Below are 17,311 nucleotides of genomic sequence, written 5' to 3' on the forward strand. Positions count from 1 at the left end.
ACCTAACCCCTATTTTCTAGCCCTTAATGCTCTTCTGTTTTGGAGCTAATACACAGGATTGATTTTAAAATGGAAGGAAAGTGTTTTATTTTTATTTTTAAAAATATGCTAGCTTATATTTGATTTTAGAGGTGATTTTAGCTTGTATAACTTTCTTTTGTCTAAAAGATCTTGATAATTTTTTCCTTCTTTCTAAGAAAATAGAAAAAAAAATCCTGCTTCTCTCACTTTCCAAAAGCATTTCTGCCAATGGAAACCTATCTGGTACAAATAAAGTCCAAGGGAGCAAGATGAACTGGCCCAACCTTGAGCCTCCTTCTCTAAGCACCTTTAAGTTGGTCTCCTTTCTGCCTAGAGGAAGGCATCATGCCTCTGGAGTGGAGTTTGCTCAGGATATTGATGCGAATGGTGAAGTGTCCTCTTGTTCCTCTTACCATATTGTGGTCACTGTATGGATGGTTTTCTTGGTCCTATTTACTTTGCTCTGTATCAGTTCACATAATCTTCCCAATTTTCTCTGAATTCTCCATAGCAATTGCTTTTTAGTTTATAGAAGGAATTCATTAGTACACTACAGTATTTCCAGCCATTCCCCAAGCTGGTCCTCCATCTTATAAGCCAGTTTCTTGCTACCACAAAAAGTGCTGCTCTGTTTTATTTTGGCAGGTAGGTGGCACAGTGAATGGAGTGTTGGGCCTGGAATCAGGAAAGCTAGAGTTCAAATCTGATCACAGCCATTTATTAGCTGTATGATCCTAGGTAAGTCATTTACCCTTGTTCGACTCAGTTCTTCACATGTAAAAGGAGCTGGAGAAGGAAATGGCAAACCATTCGAGTATCTTTACCATGAAAACTCCAAATGAAGTCACAGAGAGTTGGACACAACTAAAAATAAAAGCAAATGTTTTTTGGATAAAGGGGATTTTTCCCTCTGTCTTTTACCTACTTATGATATAGGCCCAACAGTAGTTTTCCCAAGTGGAAGAGAGAAAAAATACTTTTAGAAAAGGGAATATATATTTATAAAAATTATTTTCCTTTTTCATTTAAATATTATCTAATAATTGAAGTAGATTTCCATTGTTCATTTATGACAGACTTCAAGAAAGAGGAAGAATTTTTGTTGTTGTTGAGTTCTTTCAGACCTGTCCAATTCTTTGTGACCCCATGTGAAGTTTTCTTGGCAAAGGTACTAGAGTGGTTTGCTATTTCCTTCTCTAGCTCATTTTACAGATGAGGAAATTGAGGCCAGAAGGTTAATTGACTTGCCCAGGGTCACACAGATGGTAAGTTTCTGAAGCCAGATTTGAATGTAGGAAGATGAATCTTCCTCACTCCAAGCCTGGTGTCCTATTTGCTTTGCAATCCTGGAAGAACTATTCAAAAGATATCAATATTAATAAAATATCAAAGAGATTATCAATAAAAATCTTTTCAAAATATGCTTTGTGCTTTTTTTTCACAGAGAAAATGTTGGAGGCAGGACATTTCAAGGAATAGTGGAAAGCTCTGAATTTGAATTCTTTTCTTTTTAGCATTTACTCAGTTAAGATTTTAGTAAAGCATTTTAAGGTTTCTAGTCCTTAGATTTTCTTCTCTAAGGTGATCATGGGGACTGTATTCTACTCCTTTAATTGAATCTATATGGAGAAAATACTTGGGAGCTCTTGAATTGTTTCGCCCAATATCATATTTGATTCTTTCAATTTGTTGATATGAAAGAAATTAGTGAATTCCTGAAAGATGGTCTAATGAACAGAGCTCAGTAGATGGGAAGTGGTCCATAGCAATCAGAAACAAATGTTAACCTAAGGGTGGAACTGATGAACACATTCTGTGCCTACTAGTTGTACCTGCATACCAAGGTTTCCGAGACTAGAACTGATGAAAAGGGGTTTCAGAGGCTCTTAAAGATCATCCATCCATCCCTTCCATTTTAGAGATGAGAAAATGGAGGTCCAGCAAGGGACATGACTAGACAGGTAATAAGCAGCAGACTCAAAACTGGAACTCGGGTCTCCTGACCCCACCGCCAGCCCCCACCAATCCAGGGCCCACTCTTTCTCTTGCACCAACTAACTTTTCCTCCTATTTTTCCCTGCCAGAGTACTTGCCATTCTTGTGTAGGCTCAGCTGTGGAATGTGTTGATTCAGTTTCGTTTTTAACTACCAACTTGTGTTCCGAACCATCTTAAAAAGTTTGAGTATCTTTGAGTGTCCAGGCTACAGAGGGGGGAAAGAGTCTTTGTTACTGAGGAAACTGTAAATGAAGAACACCAGTTGTCTGCTGACATCATTAACTGTTTCCTCTTGGATTCCCCATAATAGTTTAAAAAGAAAGAAAGAAAGAAAGAAAAAATGAGGGTAGTAAACTATTTCCTAACAGCATCAGTCCTCGCCGCTTTCCAAATCTCAAAGCTGGGTACCAATCTTCTTTCCTTTCTTTACCACAGGAAGAATTTGGAGCAGCATCATGCCATCAACAGGAAGACTCTCATCTTACTGAAGTTTTCTAGGCGAGAGCTAGCGAGCATTAAAAATGAAGTCACGTACACCCTCCAGAACCTGACTTACCTGAACGAGGAAATTGTGTTCCAGATTAAACACATCAGTGAAAGAGCGGTTTTTACAGGTCTGTCCCAAATAGGAGGTGCAACGTGAGTGAATGAGAGAGACTTAAAAACTTAACGTCGAAATAAGAGCCTTTCTTCTTTCCTGTGATCGTTCCTTCTCCCGGCTCACTCCTTTTTTCTTTAGCACAAGCCTTCGTGCCACCTGACATATTTATTTATATGAATCGATTTCATGTCTGAGTTATATTTTCTCATGAGATTCTGCCTAAATTCTCTACCCACAAATTCCTTTCTTATCCATCATTTCTATGTATTCACGTGAATATGGCCCCATGTGTATGCCCAAGAAAGGCAGGAATTTCGAAGGAAGCTTTAAGGTAGAAGAAGGTGGATGGGCTATACTTGGTTTGTGCTTCTTCTTGCCCTTCCCCATACATGTAAACAGGAGGCCTAAATGATTGAAACTGGGGGGGAAAAGACCAACGGACGCACTCCAGACCCACCCAGCCTTTGGGAAATTTCCTTGGCAGAATCCCCTCTCTGCAATGGATATGAAGGACACACGGGAGCTCATGGGAGGGACTAGGAATTTCTAATGCTAAATCCAAGACTTAGGACACAGCAAGCAAGAGAACATAGCTCCAAAGAGAGAGGATGTGCTTGCAGGCCCTACAGGCTTGGCCTAAGGAGATGAGTCTTTTGGAGAAAAAAGCTACATTTTGCTAAAACTCTGGGAACAGAAATAATCCTTTCCTTTAGGGGAAAAAAGTGGTTCTTCATTTTCCTGTAGTCTGAGGCCACGCCAAAGCATAAGCTTATTTTCTGGGTTCTAAGCTAAAACAGAGATAGGAATAGCTAGTTTGTCTTGTGGAGAGAGATTTGAAGACTCCCCTTGAAGCCAGAAACTGGAAGACAAGAGAGAATCCACCCCAAAGTGCTCCGCAGAGCAACACCCAGAAGACAAGCCCCCCTGGGTACCCCCACTGCAAGGGTTAGTAGGTCTAGCAGAAGTCACAGGCTGGCTTCCATCAAAGAGGCCTTGTTGGACCATTAGTGCCGCAGGGATGAGCATTCCTCATGTATGCCCCAGCTGCATGGATTCCCTACATGGGTGCCCCCAAGGTCTGTGCTCTGGCCATGAGTAGACTCTTCCCAACAATGATATTTGTATGAGGGAAATGGCTACGTTTGCTACTCTACCAACTCATTAAATGTTTTGCTGTCTGACTAATTTTATTTTGTTTTTAAACCCTTCCCTTCCATCTTGGAATTAACACTGTGTATTGATTCCAAGGCAGAAGAGCGGTGAGGTCTAGGCAATGGGGGTTAAGTGACTTGCCCAGGGTCACACAGCTGGGAAGCGTCTGAGGCCAGATTGGAACCCAGGACCTCCCATCTCTAGTCCTGGCTCTCCATCCACTGAGCTACCCAGCTGGCCCCGGTTCAGCAGAATTTAAACAAACATTAGATCATCCGTACATCTTAGGTCCAGTTTCAGAGTAAACCCATGGAGCGCTTCAATTCTGAGAACAAATGTTGACAGCCAGCCTTTGGAACTCTTTGGCATCCCTGAAAGAGGACGCTTGCACTGGGGTCCGGGAGACCCGGGCTTGGAATTTACCTTTGAGCCAGACTCAGTCCGGGATCACAGGGAAGTTCTCTGGCCTCCCCTGAACACAATAATCCTCGCTCTGGAGCTCCACAAGCTGCCACCCCAGCATCATCCTGGAAGCCTCATGAGGGGTTTTCCACTCACCTAACCAAAATCAGCCTCTGCAGCTTCCACCCACTGTTCCTTCCTTCACTTCCTGAGCCAGGGAGCAGGAGCCCGATCCCGCTTTCCTTACCAAGCCTTCAAATACTCCTCTCAGCATCCCTGCTCCCTTTAGCTAATCCTCGCCTGGCATGACCAGGCTGGCAGCCGCTCCCCTTCCACAGACTCTCCAGCATAGTATCCGTGCCCTTCCAACAGCCTATTGGAGATGTCTGAGCACAGAGCACATCAGCTGTCTGTCTCTTCTGTCATGCTGGACTCTACTTCCCTCTACACCCTACTAAGGGTCACTTACCATATTCCAGCTCTGACACATGTTGAGCACATTCAGCTCAACAAGATGGCCTGGATAGAGAGCTGGTCCTGTGCCTCTGATAATTACTGGCTGTGGGACCTTGGGTAAGTCATTTGATCTCTGTGCCTCACCTTTTTCATCTACAAAATGTGAATAATAGGTGTGCCTATCTCCTAGGTTTCTTATGAGGTTTAAGTGAAATTAGGAATGTGAAACCCATTGCCTATTGTAAAGAATTTCACGAATGCCAGCAATTCTTATTTAAAATTCCGCATGTTTTCCAGGAGGCCTTTTGCCTAGCCACATCTCCTCCATCTCACATCTTACAAGGTTGACGTTTTGAGACTAAGAGTTGGAGTCCCCCCTTTTTGGATGCAGCCCAGTTTTCTTGACTATTAACATCTTTTTAAAAATTATTTGGGGAGTTTGGGGGAATCCCGACTGTACCTCAGTATTTTAGCTATTCCCACTCAACTTGGGGTCACCTGAAGATCATGGAATAGATGTGTCTTCATCCAAATGCTGAATCAAACTTTTAAACAGCACTGAGCCAAAGACAGACTTCTGGGTTGATCTCCTAAAGACTTCCCTGCAGGGTGACATCATTCCCAGAATTGTGAGTCTGGTTGTTCAACTAGTTTTTAATCCACCTAATCTGTCCTGTCATAAAGCCCACGTCTCACCATCGTGCCCACAAAAAAAGCAGGAGCTACCTGGTTAAAGGTTTAATTGACCTTTTAGGTGACCTTTGTTTCGATCATTCCTCACTTATGCCAGCCTAATTGCCCTGTCAATAAAGGAAATGAATCTAGTCTAGCGTAACCAGTTCTTAAAAAAGCTGGGCCAGTTCCTTGGGATTACGGCCTCCTAATCATCATTTACCAGCCTTTTAATAAGAGAGTCTAGACCAAAGACACAAGTAAAACCCGGTGGAACTGTGAGTCAGATATGGGAGGGTGTTGGGGGTAAGAGAGGGAAAGAACATGGTTTTTGTAATCCTGGAAAAATGCTCTAAATTAATCAATTAAATAAAATTTTAAAAATAAATAAAAAATAAGAGTCTAGAATTTTGCCAAGACTCCAAGTCAAACCCTGCCCTGTAGTTTTCAGCCTCTGCTTCCCTCCCTCTCCCCCAGCTCCACCATTTGTTCAGAATCAGGACAATGTTGGATCGTCTTCAGTCCTAAACTTCTCTCCCATTCTCATTGATGATAGCTGAATGATCATATTTCTCAGTCCATTCAGTTGCCTTCCACAGGGCTTAACCAGGCCTGCCATCTTGAATTCCAGGAGAGCAAGATGCCCTTTTGTGATCCCCTTATAGGAAGTTTGGGCTTCAGCCCCTACGTCAGTTTGGTTCTATCCTATCACAGAATGCCAGTTTGAAGGGCCCTCAGCTGCCATTTGTTCCAACCCATAGCTGACAAGTCTCCCTCCAACATACCCAACAAATGGTCCTCTAACCTAGCCTAGCAGGGGCTCACCATCTCCTGAAGCAGCTCTTTTCACACTGGAATAACTCCATTGTTAGAAAATTGCCCTCAGGGGAAGCTTACATTTTCCTCTTTGCAACTTCCACCCCTGACTCTTGGATCTGTTCTTGGGGGCCAAACATGTGAAGTCTAATCCCTCCTCCAGGTGATGACTCATCAGATCATTGAAGCTCACTATCATGTGTCCTCTGAGTCTCTCTCTCCCTGGGATGAGTAGCTCCAGGTCCTTCCACCATTGCTCATATGGCACATGGTACCCATTCAAGGCCCTTTATTCCTCTGCTTGTCCTCTTGTGGACACTCTAGAGGGCCAAGCTTGGGGATTACAGCTGAGTGGCCTACCCAAATGAGTGGGTGCTCTGAGGAGGGATGGCAGAGGTTAGCACGTGCCTGCCACAAGAAGGAAAAAGACATCCTTGGGGCTCTGTAGTACTGGAGGCTCCATTTTCCCTCTCTGTGGGCCTCAGCAGTGAGCTTTCAATGAGTTCCCATTCTTCCCTCAGATGCCATGTGTATTTGTAGGGCAATGGGCCCCATCTTCCTGCCATTTTAATCCATGCCTTTGCCTTAAACTAAGTGGACCTGTTGGTTGACTATTCAATGTAAACCAAGGGGGGTGGGGAGGTAGGCTCATAAGTTATAATTTTAGGAGTGTGAACCCACAGAGTACCTTTGAGCCTGGTGGGGGAGCTGCCTTCTGGGGACCTAACCAACGAGCCTGACTTGAAGGGCAGAGGATGGTAGCCACCATGGTGGGACTACCCTAAGACGTGGTGGCCAGAACAGACTATAACATTCCACGGGCAGTCTGACTGGGACAGAGTTAGCTGCTCCCAGATATCCTGAGACCTCAGCGTAGCTCAACATCACGTTAGTTTTGGGGCTGCTGTAGGCCAAGAAACCCCCATATAGTTTTCAGATGAATTGCTGTGTGAGGATGTGCGTCTATCTCATAGTTTCCATTTTGTGGGTTGAAAGTTCTCTATGAAATACATTCATTCCTATCCAATTTTATCTTCGATTCATTCCAGAGTTCTAGTAGAGAAAGGGGAGGGGGGAGAAGGGGGATGTTGGAGCCTGCTCTGACCATTTACACCTCAGAAACTCAATCACTACACATCAGGGCTTGATTTACTGTTTGGTGAATTGTCTAGACGTTTTAAATAGTGTGAATAATAGAGATTAAACTCAAAGGGGTGTGTGTGTATTTTTTTTTCTCCCAGAGCCCAGTTGTTAAATATTTCCCAGCACATCCCTGTATTGCTATGCAAACACTGCCTAAGCCAGGAAGAGGGTAACAGAAGGGTCAGGGAATGTGGACTGGAGCCTGGAGGCTAAAGAGAAGGATAATAATAGCAACAACAGCTACTACTACTACTACTACTACTACTACTACTACAGTAGTAGTACTACTACTACTACAGTAGTAGTACTACTACTACTGCTGCTGCTGCTTTATATAGAAAGCATTTAAAGATTTGCAACACACTTTATTTATATCCATTTTCTCATCTGGGCCTCACAATGTCTCTAGTTTTAGCCTATTAAGGGCTTTTATTCTGACTTAATCACCTACTGTTTGCCGGAGCTGCTATTCTATTTCTTGTCTTTCTGTGCTACAGATTCTAAAATAGAGTCAGTTCCCTACTAGACCCCTTCTTTATAATTCAGAAAATCATTCTGCTTTATTGGTCAGAATGAGGCTTGAAGGGCAGGTCTCTTGGCTTCCTCCAGCAGATCCCAATCAAAGGACCTTAGAGAGACCTTCCTCTTCTCAGCTTCATTTTCTTCATCTTTAAAATAAGAAGAATCAGAATAGCAATAACCATTTCACTTAACATTGGGAAGAATCAAACGAGATATAGATAGATATCTGCATATATGTGTGCACAAAACTATACACACCCCTTCCCCCATGTCCTGCTATACTTGTCCTTTATGAATAGATCAAACCATCATGCCTCCTTTGCTTGCAAATACTTAAGTGATTAGTTTTTATATTCTGAAAATGGCTTCAAGCACTTAATTTTAAGAATTCTAGAACCAGCTAGGTGGTGTGGCAAAGTGGATAGAGTCCTGGGGTCAGGAGAACCTGGGATCAAATCTGGTGTCTGACATGTCCTAGCTGTATAACCCTGGTCAACTCACTTAACCCCAATCACCCTAGCCCTTGCCCTTCTGTCTTAGAATTGTTACTAAGAAAGAAGGTAAAGGTTAAAAAAAAGAATAATTTTTTAACTCCTAGAGCCAGCACTTTGCCAGTAATAATATAAATTTTTTATCATGATAATAAGAATCTTTTCTTCCCCCCCCCCCACATCTTCCCCTATGAATGTTGGATGATGATAACAGTCTCCTCTTTCCTTCCTTTTAACCCTCTCCTCTCCTCTACCCTCCTGTCTTTTCTTCTTCTCTCTCAAAGAAGATGTGAAGAAGTATTCAGTGGTAGCAGATGCTTCAGGGAGCTCAAGGAGTATCAGAATAGATAAAAAGGTCATCGGGCTTAATGCTTAGGTCATTTGTGGTCTTGGGTAGGAACTTTTCTTGAGAGTGGAAAGGACAGAAACCAGATAGATGGCAGTGAGGAGTATGGGAATATGGGAAACAAATATGGCAGCCTCTTGAATATAGAATACTATGGGGAAGACACTCATACATGGACACATACATTTAAATATATATCTGTGTAATGGGGAACATGAAGGAGATGAGACAATACAGAAGGAGAAACTAAAGATGCATGAAAAATGGATTAGTTGAGTGATAGGGAACTGTAGGGGAAGGCATTGATGATGTTTCTAGAGGGCTTAGCCTTGACAACATGGAAAACCCCCATTCCTCCAAGACCAAGGAGGAGAAGACAGGCAAGTGTACTGATAATTTATTGGGATTTGTTGAAAACTCGAGTGTATAGTAGAGCAGGTTGAGAAGGTTCCTCATATCTCTAATTTGCTCTGTAAAGTGAGAGGACCTATGCTGAGATTGAAGGGGATGGGGGAGTTAGAAGCTTGAAGAGAGAGAATATTTGGAAAATCATCTTTTGAGGAGAATGTGATAGTCAACAAGCAATGAGTAAAAGATGTGGTCTGCTCCAATTGTTGAGGATTCCTCGCTGTATCCAATAGATACTTACAAAAAGACTTTATACACATCTGATGTCTCTTCGTCTGGGTTAATGCCCCACACAAACAGTCTTCAGAGATATTTTTGGGTGAATTATTTTGTGAAGAATTTCTTTTTAATTATACTAATTTACTTTTAAATATTTTTATAAGTTTGAATGTTCATAGGGATGAGTGTAAAAGACATTATATATTTGTACTGAACTATACTTTTTAATGTGTAATCAGTATTTCCTCTACTCCCTCCCCCATGCCAAATTAATGGTTGAGGTGTTTTTACAATCAAATTCTAAACCAATACTCAATACGGGATAAAGGGCATGAATGTAAACATCACAAAGGCAGACTATATTTTTCATGGAATCCCATCTATCAGCAGTTGACTAGAGAGATTACTTTAATGCAGTCACAATGATTCATTCATTAAACTAAGTTCTTGGTGCTTTAACTAGACTAAATTAAATATATTTAATTATTTAATATTTAATTTATTTAATATTTAAATTAATTTTATATTTAAATATAAATTAAATAGATAATGGGCCTTGGGATTCTCCAGAAATTAATGTCTACCTAATTGGGAACATTTTAAGATCTAGGATTAATGTTCTTACAAGAAAATATTCAGATGTGTTGTTGAAGATTCATTCATTTATTTAGCAAACATTAAACTCTTATTCTTTAGAAAGTCCTGCACTTTGTAATCCTACCTCACATAAGAGTTATTGATTTGGGTGTAGGTCTTTCCATCCTACTAGACTGTAAGCTTCTTGAGCACTGGGACCATATAGTATTCCACTTTGTATCTCCCCACTAAGTACAAAGACCTACACCCAAATCAATAACTCTTATGTGAGGTAGGATTACAAAGTTCTTTAAGTGAAGTGTAGGAGAGAGATTAGAGAGGAGACAGAGACACACAGAGACACAGAGAGAGATAGACAGAGCTCTTTTTGAGACAGAGAGATGGAGATAGAGAAAGAGTGACAGAGACAGAGAAAGAGAAAAACGAGAGAGAGAGAGAGAGAGAGAGAGAGAGAGAGAGAGAGAGAGAGAGAGAGAGAGAGAGAATTACTGACTATGGGGATCAAAGGAGGTTAGGGTTGAGCTTTGAAGAGGGCAATAAAGTAGGGTAGATCAAAGTTTTGGAGAAAGACTCTAGGTAAAATGAGGGGCTTGAGCAATGACAGAAGAGTAGGAGAATGGAAGAGGAGTTTGGAAAATGGCAACTAGTCCAGTTTGACTCTGATGTTAAATTGCCACAAAAAAAAAAACAAGTTCAGAAAAGGAGGCCAGAACCAAGAGTAGGGAAGGTGCTCACTGCCAGCCTTGGGAAGATAGGCTTTAGGAAATGGCCAGTGGGGAACCATTGAAGATTTCTGAGTAAGGGGAATGGCACTGAGCAGTATTTAGGAAAAATAATCTGGCACTAGTGTGAAGGATAATTTTGAAAGGAGGATGACTGACCTGGGGAAAGATGGAAAGGACACAGAGCAAAATGAATAATTTGGAAATAAGACAAAGGCAGAATTTATTCAAAGAACATTTTTTTTGTTTGTCTCTGTGAAGAAAAGGCGAGTATTTGCTTAAAACAGTTGTGTTTAGTCTGATAATGTTAAAAGGCTGAACAAGACAAAGAGCCTGAAATTTTTAGAAAAAGATTTTGAATAGAAACATAGGACAAGAGGAGGAAAAAGAATGCAGGAGCAGAGCCCATAGTATTGTCTCATTTCAAAGAGCAGATAACTACCATGGGACCAATGGAGTAGATACAGGCAGAGCCTGGACTAGACCTAGACAGGGTGGGCAAGAACCCAAGGCTCAGCGCACAGGGCATCACATCAATGCACATTTTTTAAAGTCTTAAAACTTTTTTAACATTATTTTCTGTTTTTGCAACACCTTCATTTCCAAATATATTTCTCCTTCCTCTCCAATTCAATGAGTCAACATTTGTATGAAAGATCTAAAAAGAAAGAGGAAAAGTAGATCTCCAAAACCAATATATCAGAGGTCAGCTAGGTGGCTTAGTGGATTGAGAGCCAGGCCTAGAGATGGGAAATCCTGAGTTCAAATCTGGATTCAGACACTTCCTAACTGTTCAACCTGGGCAAATCACTCAATACCAGTTGCCTAGTCCTTATCACTTTATGCTTTGGAACCAAGACTTAATATCAATTCTAAGTTAGAAGGTGAGGGTTTTTTTTTTTTAAAGAGAGGGGAAAAAAAAAAAGCTTCAATACAGCAGTTGGGTCTGACAGTGTATCTAGTGTTCCACAGCTATAGTTCCTCACCTCTGCAAAAGAGGCAAAGGAAATGTATTTTCTCAACTTTTCTTTGGGGCAAAGCAATGGGCATTCTAATAAGAGGGTCCAATTTGAGCTTTTTTGTTCTTTATTTTTAGGTTGTTGTGATCGTACTGTATCTTGTTTTCCTAGTTCTGCCTGCTCCACTATCAGTTCACATAAGCATTTCTAAATACTTCACACTCATAATTTCTGACATATCAAAAATAATATTCCATTTCATTCATCTACCGTCATTTGTTTTGCCATTTTTAAATCACTAGGCAAATGCTTTAGTTCCAGTTATTTGCTAATTCAGGAAGGATTTGTATGAAGATTCTGGTTTTCATGGGACATTTTTTTATTTCTCCTTTTGGCTTCCTTGGAATATGTGTCTTCTAGTGGACTCTGGATCCAAGGACAGATTACTTTTAAAAATCTTTGATGGTTGGATCAAATCTCTTTTGGCAGCATATTAATTTGCCTGCCTCTCCAACATTGACTATTTCTACCTTTTGTGTCATCTTTGCCAATTTTTTGAGGGTAAAACGAAACCTTGGTGTTTTGATTTGCATTTTTCTAATTATTAGTGAATCGAAGCAATCTTCCATGTGGTTGTTAATAGTTTTAAATGTTTCCTTTGAGAACTGTTTATTCATATCCTTTGACAACATATACTTTAGGAATGGCTCTTGGTCATATATTTTTGTGTATATAATATATTTTAATGATGCATATGTTTAAATATATATATGCACACACATATATCTAAAATATCAGATGCTTATCAGAGGTTGGTTATATTCTCTGGGCACATTGCTTTCCTGGTCCTCCTTCCTTCCTTCTGCATTAGTTCATTTACATTTTCTTATCTTTCTAGTTCTTCATGGTCATTGTTTCTTACACAGCAGCTAGTAGTCAATGATATTTGTGAATCATAATTAATTCAAAGCTCGGCTTTTTAATACTTTTGCTCTTGGGGTAGCCCTGTAAGTTTCACTTCTTGTAAGATGATGATCCCTGTGGAATCCAAGATGACCAAAAAGGCTCTTCCTATGGTGGATACAAGTAGGTGGTGACAGCTTTCAATGACTATGCCAAGTAATATTTTCTCTCTTCTTAACCCCTTACAATCTGGCTCATAACCTTATCATTCTATCCACATTGCTCTCTCCAAAGTGATCAGTGGTCTCTTAGTTGCCAAATCCAGTGGCCTCTTCTCAGTCTTCGTTCTTCTTGGCCTCTCTCTCTCTGTAGTCTCAGACACAATTGCTCTCTCCTCCTTGACATTCTCTTCTCTCTAGGTTTTTAGGTTCTCCTGTCTTTCTGACCAATCTGATCACACCATTGAACTGTAGGCATCCCTCAGGGCTCTGTCCTAGAACTTCTCTCTACACTTCTTCATTTGGGGATATCAGCTCCCAGGGATTTAATTGCCACCTCTATGCTAATACTTCTCAAATCTACCCATCAAAACTACCTACCTACCTACCAAACTCTTTGCTGATCTCCAATATCACATTTTGAACTATCTTTCGGTTGTCTCAAACTTGATAGGTTCAAAACAGAGCTCTTTATTTTACCCCCAAACCCTTTCTCCACTTCTACTTTCCCTACAACTGTAGGGTAACACCACCAACAATCCAGTACCTCAGGCTTGTAAGAGTTAAATTAATGTCCAATACTTCAAGTATTATTTTAATAAAGTTTATTATCTGACAAAATAGAACAACGTGACTAAGTTTTCTACCTGCTCAAAAATCTCTGCTCCACCAAAACAGCCAACAGGAAGGAAAGAGGCTAGACAGGGAACTCCACTCAATTTAGCCTGTCTATGGCAGCACAGAAGGACAGGAAGTGAGTGGGGTTCTGGGAATCATAGTTTTTGTTGGTGATCATAGTTTTTTTAGGGTAACAGATTCTAATTTCACAACCTCACAACCTAGAAATCATTCTGGATTTGCAATAGCTCCTAGTGGGCCTGCTTGCCTCAAGTCTCTTTCTATTCCATTCCATCTTCCATTCAGTCACCAAAGTGATTTTCAAAAACTGTAGATCCAATCATGTCACCCTACTCAATAAACTCCAACAGCTTCTGTTGGCTCCAGGATCAAATACAAAATGCTCTGTTTGGCATTCAAAGCCCTTTATAACCTGCCTCATTCCTACTTTTCCAGTCTTCTTTCATCTTACTTCCTGATATATGGTCTTCAATCCAATGGCACAGGTCTGTTCCATGAACAAGACGCTCCATGTCTTGGCTCTTGGTGGTTTTCCTAGCTCCTTTCCATCCTTGAATGTTCTCCTTCCTCACTCCTCAACTAAACCTCCTGAGTTTCCTTTAAGTCCCAGCTAAAATCCCATCTTTTATAGAGAGCCTTTCCCAATCCCTCTTAATTCTAGGGTCTTTCCTCTGTTAATTCTTTCCTACTTTTCCTCTATATGACTTGCTTTGGAATAGATTTGTTTGCATGTTGTTTCCCTCTTCAGATTATAAACTCCTTGAGGACAGGACTATTCTTTTGCCTCTTCTAGTCTCCCCAGCATTTAGCACAGTGCCTAATACATAATAGGCATTTAATTGATGTTGATAGATTGGCTGAAAAGTAGTAAGGTTAAACACTTGGTATAGCTGCCTCTGCAAATCAGAATTAATGCCAGCTCTTCCGATAGAGAAAAAAAAAGTCACATAGTGTGAACAGGGGAAGCAAAGAAGCAATCTTAGCATGATGCTTATACCCAAGGAAGCCTACAAAACTCTAGAAAAAGGCCTCCACCTCATTGGCAGGATCCTCTATGGAAAATTTCTGGGAGGACATAGACAGTCAAGAGTCACCTGGGATGAGATGCAATGGATAGGTGGAAATTGGCTCTTTGAGAAGAAGTAGATTGGGATTAGTAAAAAGTAGACACGAAGGGTAATGATCATCTCCAGCACTGAAAGGTGATAAAGGAGCACATTTTTCTATTAGAAAGGCAGAAATGTGTCACTCTTCCTACACTAAAGGAAAGCAATCCAATGAATAGGCACCACTGTTTACATATTGATAGTCCCCCAAGGGCAAGGACACTGGAGAAGGAAGTGTCTTCACCTTTCCTTCTGGCCTCACCATCTTAATCTCAGGCTAGTGATAGAAATGCCAGAACTCATTCCTTGAGCCTCCATTGAGTTCTTACAGTAGTTTTCCATGTGTGAGAATAAAATAGACATAAATTTGCGTTAGATTCCTTCCTTCTAATGTCAGATAGAAAGTCACACTGACATAGAAGTTATTTTAGTGACTGATAGCAGTGTACATTTACAGAGTCAGCATGCAAACCCACTAGTGTTATTTTACCAAATGATAAATACATATCAGAGTGTGCCCTCTATCCGCTTTAGTGTCATTCTGACTTATACATAGATAGACATTGTTAGGGTACAGTACAGTTTATTCAGCCAAGAGCAGCTGCATTTATAGCTCCCCCCATTTATACCTTTTTAAAAACTCAGAAGAAATTTGAGTTACAAAGAAATGCCAGCTTCCTCTTCTTTAATATTTATTTTAAGAACAAAGTACGGTCTTTTTGAAACCATGTGGCTTCAGATAAATTAGTGGTTTTCGTGACATTAATTAGTGGTTTCTATAATTTTTCAATGTATTAGATAATTGTAGTCAATTTACCTTTACCTTTTTGGCTCCTACCATTTGGATCCCTGGGTCTTCTTGAACACAGGTTGAAAATATTGGACCTAACCCCCCATTTCTCTCATTTCTTCCCGCTCTTTTTCCACAAATCATTTTCTACCTAGGCGAAGCCCCGCCCCTCCCATGGCTCCATATTCCTGGACTGTTTGGCCAGCTGTGCATGGTTTCTAAAGTCTGGTCTGCTGCTGCTCCAATCACATGCTGCTTCCACCCTGTTCCCCTGTTTCCTCTCACCCAAACTCTTGCCATCCTTTTCGATTGCGTATGGTCACTGATTCGCCTCCTGTGGCTACCTCTAGTAGAGACCTGCTCTGTATGACAGCAAATACAACCAGTGTGGACAGACAGCAGATGGCAACAGAATAAAGTGGGGCCAGGTTGTTGAGTGAATTGTCATAATCTAGACCGAGTTTGCTTCCACGTTCGATCAGTCTTCTTAAAATGTGTCTATTCTATTGTCCAAGGATCCTAATTTACATGTGAAGTTGCTTTTAGAAAAAGTTTTATGTCATTATAATTGCAATTTGGGTAATTCTATGGAACTCAGCACTCCTACCAACTTGACACAACACTTAGTCCTCAAAGAATGAAAAGGCGATTAGTACTCACAATAAATTCTTTTCTCTGGCACAGTATTGTCTACATCCAAGTACAGAATTCAAGAGCTGGAAGGAGCCGCCATGATCTTCCTCTCCCATTTAAACTTAAAAGGAAACTCTATTATTTTCATCCTCTCCAAGTGGTCCTCCATCTTGAAATGTCAAAGGAAAGCAAGGCCACCACTGTTCATGGCAGCCCTTTCCACTTCAGGCAGCTCCTACTGTTAGGGAATTTTTCCTGTCCTCAAACCTAAATTTGTTTCTTTGCCTCTTTGCCAGATCCTTAATCCAAACTTTAGGTAGCAAAGACTCAAAGCCCTTCACCATTCTCTTGTTGCCCTTTTCTTGGTGTTCTTAGCTTATTATCATCATCCTTCTTAAACCGTGGTGGCCAGTGAACCCAGTGCCCCAGAGAAGGGCAGATCAAAGAGAAATTCACTTCCTTATTTCTGGAAGTAAGTTCTTAGGTCATTCTGGAAACTTTTTCTTGACCCCCTTTGACTCAGGAACCACATATAGGAACTTATAGTTTTCTCTCCGTTTTAGAAATTGTATTTCATTTATTCTTATTACTCCATTAGCAATATCTTCAAATATCCTCCAGCCAATTGAAGGGATATTTATTTATATTTACTTTTATGAGCCCCGAATCTAGGAAAGCGATTTAAATTGTAGAAAATTATGGACATTCTATTTCCTCAAGAATGTCAACATTTAATAAGCATGCTCCAGAGGCATTTAATAATAATTTATAGAAATAATAATTAACTTTGCAACAGGGACCTTTTGTCCTGATTTGTTTTTAGGAAACAAAATGCTCTTTAAAAAAAAAAAAAGCTCTTATCTTCCATCTTAGAATAATACTGTGTATTGCTTCAAAGGCAGAAGAAGGGTAAGGGCTAGGCAACTGGGGTTAAGTGACTTGCCTAGAGTTCAGGTCAAATTTGAACCCAGGACCTTCCAGCTCCAGTTCTGGCTCTCTATCCACTGAGTCACCTAACTGTAATTTTACAATCAACCATGCAGAGTTTGTAGAGAAATGTTTCAGCAGTCAGTCCTATGTACCAATTAATACTGATTTTTTTTTTTCTTTACAGAAATGACTAAACTGAATAAAACATTATCCTCAGTTCAGCGAGACAAGGACCGCCTAGAGGAAGAAGTGAAAAGTCTGAAGCTGGTGTCAGATGCGGCTTTGTTGAAATCACAACAGATTCAGGCGATAGGCCAGCAAGGAGTAGGCTTGCTGAACAGATGCCATGAACTTCAAAAGGAAGCAATAGGTAGGAGAGAGGCACATTTCGGGTTCTTATAAAGAGACTGTAACTATGTAAATGGAAATAACTTTGCCTTTAGAACACGCCTTCATTTATAATTAGCAGGAGCAGCCACTGTACCTATGTGTTCAGAGCCAGAACAGACTGCTCAGAGCTGCACTCAGTCTTGGGTGCGAGAGCTGCCTTTTTGTGAAGTCTCTGAAT

At 40.7% G+C, this 17,311-nt stretch overlaps 1 protein-coding gene across 1 annotated transcript in view; it reads left to right on the forward strand.

Moving 5' to 3' along the window:
• LEKR1 (leucine, glutamate and lysine rich 1) overlaps positions 1-17,311 on the forward strand; it is a 177,982-nt gene that overhangs the window by 91,379 nt on the left and 69,292 nt on the right. Inside the window, exons 5-6 of the mRNA XM_016425307.2 lie at positions 2,454-2,632; positions 16,928-17,113. Coding sequence (XP_016280793.1) covers positions 2,454-2,632; positions 16,928-17,113 — 365 coding nt within the window. The remainder of the gene's footprint in view (positions 1-2,453; positions 2,633-16,927; positions 17,114-17,311) is intronic.

This window comes from Monodelphis domestica, chromosome 8 (assembly GCF_027887165.1).
Source record: "Monodelphis domestica isolate mMonDom1 chromosome 8, mMonDom1.pri, whole genome shotgun sequence".
Classification (NCBI taxonomy): domain Eukaryota; kingdom Metazoa; phylum Chordata; class Mammalia; order Didelphimorphia; family Didelphidae; genus Monodelphis; species Monodelphis domestica.